Source organism: Pempheris klunzingeri, chromosome 14, assembly GCF_042242105.1.
Source record: "Pempheris klunzingeri isolate RE-2024b chromosome 14, fPemKlu1.hap1, whole genome shotgun sequence".
In the NCBI taxonomy this organism is placed as follows: Eukaryota; Metazoa; Chordata; class Actinopteri; order Acropomatiformes; family Pempheridae; genus Pempheris; species Pempheris klunzingeri.
In genome coordinates, this window is record NC_092025.1 from 8,952,389 (window position 1) to 8,959,974 (window position 7,586).

Below are 7,586 nucleotides of genomic sequence, written 5' to 3' on the forward strand. Positions count from 1 at the left end.
ATTGTATGGTAAACTAGCTGTTGGAAGATAAGTATACCCCCATGTATCTGTAGTTACCGCTGGTTTCTTTGAGTGAGTTCAAAGTTGTTTTTTTGTGGCTAGGTGATGATTCTAAGAAGAAGTTAGTTAGCCAACAAGCTAATGTTGACATGAGAGTATCCGGTGCCAGCAGCGACACACCGGCTACCCAGCAGGTAACTAGTTGAATTAAAGTGTCCACAATGGAGGATAACTCGTCTTGTTCCTCGATGGTGACTGGTGTTTGTCAAGCGTCGTTCCTCCAGAGGACGCTGGAGCGGTTATCCTCCACACAGTGTCTGAAACTGAGCAGGGAGGAGGCGGCTCCTGTCGCTGTCATCGCCCTTCAGAGGTATTTATCTGAGGGGCAGCAGGAGCAGATCGACACCTTCAACTACGATGTGACGGTCACTGACGGAGTGTGGCGAGCCAAATGCTTTGTTCACCCTAGTTTAAACCAGCTGGTGCACACAAACACCCTGAGGACCGGGGCCGACATCAGCATCACTCAGTGCTCGTATGTGTACAACGAGAGGAGACTGGGGCATGGCTACATTTGCATTGAAAAGCTCACATGCGGCGCAGGGAGGTCTGCTGTCCTGCCCCGCGTTAAGGATGTCACTTCCCTGCCCATGCTGGTCAAACACGGCATGGAGAGGAGCGTGGTGCTGCTAAGTGATGTCCCTCTTCAGGTGAGCCGCAAACATTACCTGTCTCTGTGGAACAACGACGACCCAGAGGGAGAGATCTGGACCTCAGGGTCTCCCTCATCTGACACAGTGCTGGACGGTGAGATACTCTGACCCTCTGTCACACACTGATCTATTTACATGGGTTACCATTTAAAGGGCTGGGGCTGAAGGATTCAGGCAAATGTCACAACATGTTTGACCCAACAACTGTCTGATCAACTGTTTAAACCACAAAACGAACATGTCTATAATGAGGTAAAACAGAGAAAGGCAGCAAATCCTTAAATTTGGTTTTTTTTTCGCTTGATAAATGATTAATGATCGGCTCTGTTTGTAAATATCTTGTCGATGGATTACTGGACTAATCCTTTCAGCACAATTATGATAACCAAGCAGACAAGAGACTTTGCTCACTTCACTTCAGAGCATGATTTAAAGTAATTTAGGTACTGGAGACCCAGAAAAGATGTATTTAAGATTTTAAGTATTGTATTTAAGCATTTCAAGATGGCAATACCCACAAATCTACGCAACATGTATCTAGTCTGACGTCATAAAACCAATATGATATTAATAGTTTATCTTCAACGTGGACTAGTCGCATAGTTTGTAAACTAAACTGTACACAGTTGTTGTCTAAACCATCCGCTGCACCCTGTCATGCTTCTCCTTTACAATATTCATTTTATCTTTATTTTGCAGTACCTCTGGCCACTAAAGTACAAATTCTGATGATCTGTTATCTACAATGTCTCCTTTTCAACAGTGTCAAAGATTACTCTTCTTTGTAGTCTGGAGTCAGCCTTTAAAAACACGTGGAAATCTCTCCCTCTCCTGGTGAAGATAATACACAAATCCAGATTACGGTATTATGGGAAGTTTGGGCTTAAGATTGATTACCCCTACCAGGTGAGTTTCAACTTCCCAAGAATCTGGAGACTCTCATAGTAATGTTTCACTGTTATGTCGTGACTCTCACTTTGTCATGTTTCAGGCTTACTTTGAAGTTGCTGACCAGAGTGGGACGATGTCTCTCGTGCTTTGGAACGAACTTTGTCCAGAGTTTTACCAGTTACTGAATGTAGGCACGGTGTTGTACCTCCAAAATTACACCCTGAAGCAGAGTTATTCAAACCGGTCACACCCGCAAATGGACCATCACAGAATGAAGTCCTTTAACTCTGTAGGTATGTACAGAACTACTGACCCACAGTCTTGCATTTTGAAGTTAAGTACTTTATTTGGTCTGAAAAAGTTTCACGGATTCTATGATATGTGGCCAATCACATTATCCTGCAGTAGAGACACTATCTATCTATCTATCTATCTATCTATCTATCTATCTATCTATCTATCTATCTATCTATCTATCTATCATATATTTAAAATAAATCACATAACTGCAACTTTTTTCAGTATTATGATTCTGCAATTTGGATGCACAATTAAAATCTGCTTTTACAGAGGGTTAGTCACAAGAATTTGTTTGGCCTTTGAATATTTCAGCTATTTCTTCTGCAGGATTTGATATTAACTGGGTTTCTATAAAGGCTAAATATTTTGGAAAATGAAAGTACAAATTTCCATGTTTTGAAAAGTGCTCTAAAAGCTTTTGTGTAGATTTGTCCTGACTTATTTGTGGGTTGTCTGATAAATCTGGTGAACCACTGTATACCCTTAGCCTAAACTCTCTATAATATGTGTGTGTGTTCATATGTGTTTTCCCCAGAAATCTGCCTGAACCCTCGCAACCCAGCTTCGCTCATCACCGTGGTCTCACCAAAGTGTGTGCTGCCTCAGTGGGGACTGCCTGAGGTTTCCTACCATTTCACCACCAGGTAAATAATTGGTATTTATCAGATCTACAGTTAGTCTACTTATCTAGTACTAGAGGTGTATTGTAATGACGTGGCCTCTTGTTTTGTTTGTATCTTACAGGTCAGAGTTAGAAAACTTATCCAACAATGCTGCATGTGATGTCATTGGTTTGGTAACATTTGTTGGTCGTGTTGAAAGAGTCAAGAGCAAAGGGAACAAGGGTGAGACATTTTGAATAATTTAATTTAAATTGAGATTTTAAGATAGTTATCAGTGACTGAACTTATTCACCTTTTAGGTCCAGAAAAATACTGGACGTATCGCTGGATCCACGCAGTGGACGGAACATCTGACCACCCCTTCATCCTGGAGGTGTTTTCCTCTTCTCAACCAGAAATCTTTGGTCGTATATGTCCAAGTAGGTATTAGCTTCTGTCCTCAAGCTCTGCTGCCACACCTGTTAGCACTTTCTCTTAGTTTGTATCGTACGCCATCATGTCTTCCACAGTGACCTACCTGGTGTGCACTCAGATGAGAGTTTGTCAAGTGGAGGGCTCGTTGCCCTACCTGACCAGCAGCTGCGAGACAGAGACGTTCATCACAGGTTCGCACTGCTGTAACAATCTACGTATATGTGGTAATGTATCGGCCACTGCAGTTGGGACTAAACTGTATCCTGTGTCTCCACAACAGGCCACCACAAAGGTCAGCCATATGTGAGCGACCCCAAAGTGAAGAGCTTCATCCAGTGGACCAAAACTCTGAAGGACAACGTTGTCCTACAGAAGACTGCTGTTGGCGGTCATTATTGCTACCCTCATCCTCCACAGAAATGTGGCCAGTCAATGGCAGATGCCTCAGGTGAGGGAAAAACACAGTCTCTTCTTAACGCACCTGATTAACCTCAGATAAAACATCCAGTTTACATTTTTAGAATTTCGGGGGGTGAAATGATGAACTCCACTTCAGTACTGAACCATAATGAGATTCGCTCGGTTCTCTTGTGGGTGGCAGGAATCGAATCTGCGTCAGCGTTCTCCTGCAGACCTGCCACAAGATATAGTGCAGTGCAGTGTGCACCAGATAAATCACTTGTACTGTACATCTGCTCTGTCTGTATCTTAATGCATAGCTACAGGGAGTCTGTATGCTTTATTTGAAAGTTCATCTTTCAAGCCACCCATAAGAAGAATTTATAGACGAGTCATTTATTTAGCCTGTAGAGTACAGGATACCCTGTATCTAACGTCCTGCATCTCACAGGTTGGTTGGTTTTATTGTCCATGCAGACTTTTATTATTTTAAAACCTTTTATGCTCCGTCTTCAGCTCCAGCTCCTCTGGTTTCTGTGGCTGACTTGAAGAGCGAGTTAGAGACCCTGCAATACAGGGAACATAAAAAACTTGCAATACAAGGACAGATCACGGCAGTGCGCTACATGAAAAGCCCAAAGACCCCACAGTCTCGCGTAGCAGAAGATAAAGAGGTAATGTACTTCTGCACACCTATTTCAAAGCATCTTTCCAAGAGTAGCAACCACTAAAACTGTAAAATGGGTCAACTGGATTCCTGCAGGGGCCAGATGTTTCTACTGCAGCAAGTGAGGAAGCCGCAGCAGACACACACATTGATCCTTCAACAACTGAACAGACTTTGTTGGCCAGCTTAACGTCTGCCTCCGCTGAGAAAATATCACCGAGCAGAAGGAAAAGAAGAATTCAAACCAGGTATGATCTGACTCCTGACTATCAGATTTGTGAGCCTGATACTGAATCATCAGCCTACATTTAATTTGTTAAATCAAATGTAACGAATCAACATGTTTTCCAGAGAAGCGGCGCAGACCTTCTTGAATCGTGGTTGCGTGTCAGCAAAAAGGTGCTTAAGATTCAGATTGGTAGTGTTCATCAGTAAACCACCTCAGCCACCCTGAGCTCATTTGTCGGTGTTCCTACAGGAGGACTCGACATAAAAACACAGAGGGGGGAGAAGGAGAAGAGAGTGACTCTGAATCTGAGGCTCAGGATGTGGACTGCCACCTGCCACTGCAAAATCAAAATCAAGGTGCACGACTGGAGCTGCAGCGTTACAAAAGCAGTGCCTCTCATGTGTTCTGATTCACTGATGTATTTGTTTCCACCAGACTCCGATGTGTTATCTTGGGAAAGCAGCGGTTGGATGAAGCAACGACAAGAAGTGTCTGAACATTTGTGTCAAGGCGGTCTGTACCAGGAGAGCCTCTCTCGGAGGTTCACGTTTGACGAGAGGGACGTCCTCCTGCAGAGGGGTAACCTCCAGCCAGTGCGGTGGACACCGGAGCAAACCACTGACACCATCCCTCCTGCAGCCTGTCCAGGATACTACCAAGTAACAATATTGGGTAAAGTTTTATTCTAAGAATTACTCTGATCTGTGGCTCAGTGGTAGAGTGGGTCATCCCTCAATCAGAAGGTCAGGGGTTCGATCCCCAGCTCCTATGGGTCAACATGTCGAAGTGTCCTTGGGCAAGACACTGAACCCCAACTTGCTCCTGAAGCATGGCTTCAGTGTGTGAATGAGTATGAAAGAATAGTCTCCTCCAAAAATTACATTCCTCCTGTATGAATGATGTGTGAATGGGTGAATGAGGATGTCATGTAAAGCGCTTTGAGTAGTTAAAATAACTAGAATGGTGCTATACAAATACAGACCATTTACCATGATGCACAAACCATTTCAGCCTCTGTTTGTGTCAGAACATCCTCTTGTGTCTGAATCATCCAGAGGACGTCGGCCTTGGTTTTTGTCTTCCTTGTGAAAAGCTCTCAAGTGGACGAAAATTGTTGTGTAATTCGTTTAGTCCTGCATAAGTGCAGACCTACAGCAGCTAGCTGACCTTTTATGTTCTTATTAAATTTCCTTTACGTCATCAGTGAGTCACTGTCCGTGGAAACAAAGCTGCACAGCCTCTTATTGTACGCCCTCTGATCCATTTTCAGCAAGTTACGTATTTAAACATGGCGTCGTCTTCCAACAGCTGCCTTTAAAAACATAACACTTCTTTTTAATACCTTCTGAATGAGCACAGAATAACCCTATGAGACGGCACACATCATCAGGTAGGTGTGCCTTCAGTCTGAGCTGAAAGCTAACACCATAAAAAAATGATGTCTGTGTCAATGTTTTGAGATTGTTGGCAAAGAACGGTACCGACGATCACGATCATCAGTTTCCAATCGTCTTGTTTTTAATCTTCCTGACAGGTATAAACAAGCAGATAGCCGTTGATGCTGCGTATTTCCCTGTTGTGAGCTCAGATGAGCCGAGGGCTGTTGGTCTTCCTCAGCATCCACATGGCAACACAATGCTGTCCTGCCTTTCGTTGGGCTTCCTCTGCCCTCTCAGTGACACGGCCAACCGCGGCGAAGCGACACTTCCTGAGCCAGGTAGCCACCACAGCATCCATCCAGGAAACAGTCACGCTCTTCCAGCAGGCCTGGGGAGCCTTTTGACACTAATACATGGCATCGTGTTTAGGATGAGTGTGACAGGTGATGCTGCTGTGTGGATTTTGTGTCCTGCAGAGGAGGTCTTAGTGACGGCCGGTGAGCTGGAGGACATGCATGTCGTGTGCATCTTGGACCTTTGTCACCTGGGCGGAGATGAGGTGGAAGTCCTGGTCAACAAGGTGTACAGAGTGACTGAGGTTTCTCTCGACTAGGAGGTACAGAAGAGCAACCGTTCAGTGCTGTGAGAATATCTTGTCATTATTATCAGCATACAGTAATCATGTAATTAAAAAGCTGTATTCTAGGTAGATCTGATACTTGTAAATTCTCTGATTACCTGTTTCACATGTACAGTAAATGTCACATAAAATTGCATATTTTATTACCGTCTGAATGCAACTGTGTATTTCCTGTGAGCCACAGATGTTTCTGAGGTCACAGATAGAGGCCAGTTTCCAACACACTGCTGGTTTTAACTCCACTGACCAGGAAATCATCACTGCAGATGTGCACTATTGAGATGGTAACGGTATTTTGGATGGATGCCATCAAATGAATCACAGTTAAGTCAATAGCACAAAGTATTAAGTGCTGTGCTGTAAGTCTGATAATGAACCCACGATGAACAACCACAGTTTAAAGTTAGCTGACGAGCATCATGTGAGAGACGACTTTCTAGAGTTAAAAACCTGCTGCGCAATATTTGATCTAAACTCAAGCCTCTTTCCCTTCATGTCCTGAGCCTCCTTTTCATAGATTAAATGAAAATAAGGCTTTTTGCACTAACGACACACAGCGGAGAAAACAGTCTGCACATAAATACTCTTCCATGTAAACAGTTTGCTCAGAATAACAGTACATATGTTTAAAAATATTTATTTTCAAATATTTCACAATATCCAGGTTGATTTATAAATAATTCAATATAACATAATTAATATCAAGATATTTTAGAATGTAAACTTAATTTGTTAATTTCTTTTAAAACAATGTTAACGATATTTTTAAAGCTTATTTTGATGGTAAATACAGAAAGAAAACAAGCCGTACAAGTGACTGCAACACCAACTTGAACGCAAAAAAAAGCCTCACCGCCTCTAATAAGACACTTCATTATCTGTTACAAAATTACTTTAATTTTAAAATCATGTAACATACATATGTAATCTATTAGACATATAAAATAAACAACTATATAGTCTAAACTTTTTTTTTTACATTCTATTTTACAATATATTCAATGTTTGTTGCACTGAAACTGCAGAAATGGCTGTGAACCAGGTTTGTTTTGTTCGTGTCCTGGCAAATCTCACACAGAAAGCATTGATCTGACTGCCCACTCTCACACTTAAGGTGTCAGTCATTATTTTACAAATCAGAAAAGTACAAGTTAAATGTGATAAAAATCACATGCCTTCAAAAACAGCGACACTCAGTGAAAAACTCATGAAGACGAGAACATTCTGAAAGATGGGGGTGGGAAATGTTGGTGGGGGGGGGGCACTTTAACTTGAACACAAAGAAAAACTGTACCGACTGAGCAGATGGATTATTTACAACTTCTGTGAAG

At 42.6% G+C, this 7,586-nt stretch overlaps 1 protein-coding gene across 1 annotated transcript; it reads left to right on the plus strand.

The window, feature by feature from the left end:
* Window positions 1-221: 221 nt before the first annotated feature.
* radx (RPA1 related single stranded DNA binding protein) lies at window positions 222-6,368 on the plus strand. The gene is made up of 15 exons (XM_070843691.1): window positions 222-807; window positions 1,477-1,619; window positions 1,705-1,897; window positions 2,440-2,548; window positions 2,649-2,749; window positions 2,827-2,946; window positions 3,037-3,132; window positions 3,222-3,389; window positions 3,857-4,014; window positions 4,104-4,255; window positions 4,359-4,406; window positions 4,486-4,592; window positions 4,672-4,908; window positions 5,771-5,953; window positions 6,092-6,368. Exons 1-15 carry the CDS (start codon window positions 222-224, stop codon window positions 6,226-6,228), a joined length of 2,538 nt encoding a protein of 845 aa, XP_070699792.1. The 3' UTR covers window positions 6,229-6,368.
* The last annotated feature ends 1,218 nt before the right edge of the window (window positions 6,369-7,586 follow it).

What these genes read in the sequence shown, in the direction of transcription:
- radx (XM_070843691.1), top strand. Translation starts at nt 222, where the DNA reads ATGGAGGATAACTCGTCTTGTTCCTCGATGGTGACTGGTGTTTGTCAA. An exon ending in GGTTGCGTGTCAGCAAAAAG is followed by an intron (nt 4,407 to 4,485) that starts GTGCTTAAGATT and finishes GTGTTCCTACAG; the next exon opens with GAGGACTCGACATAAAAACA. An exon ending in CTACCAAGTAACAATATTGG is followed by an intron (nt 4,909 to 5,770) that starts GTAAAGTTTTAT and finishes TCTTCCTGACAG; the next exon opens with GTATAAACAAGCAGATAGCC.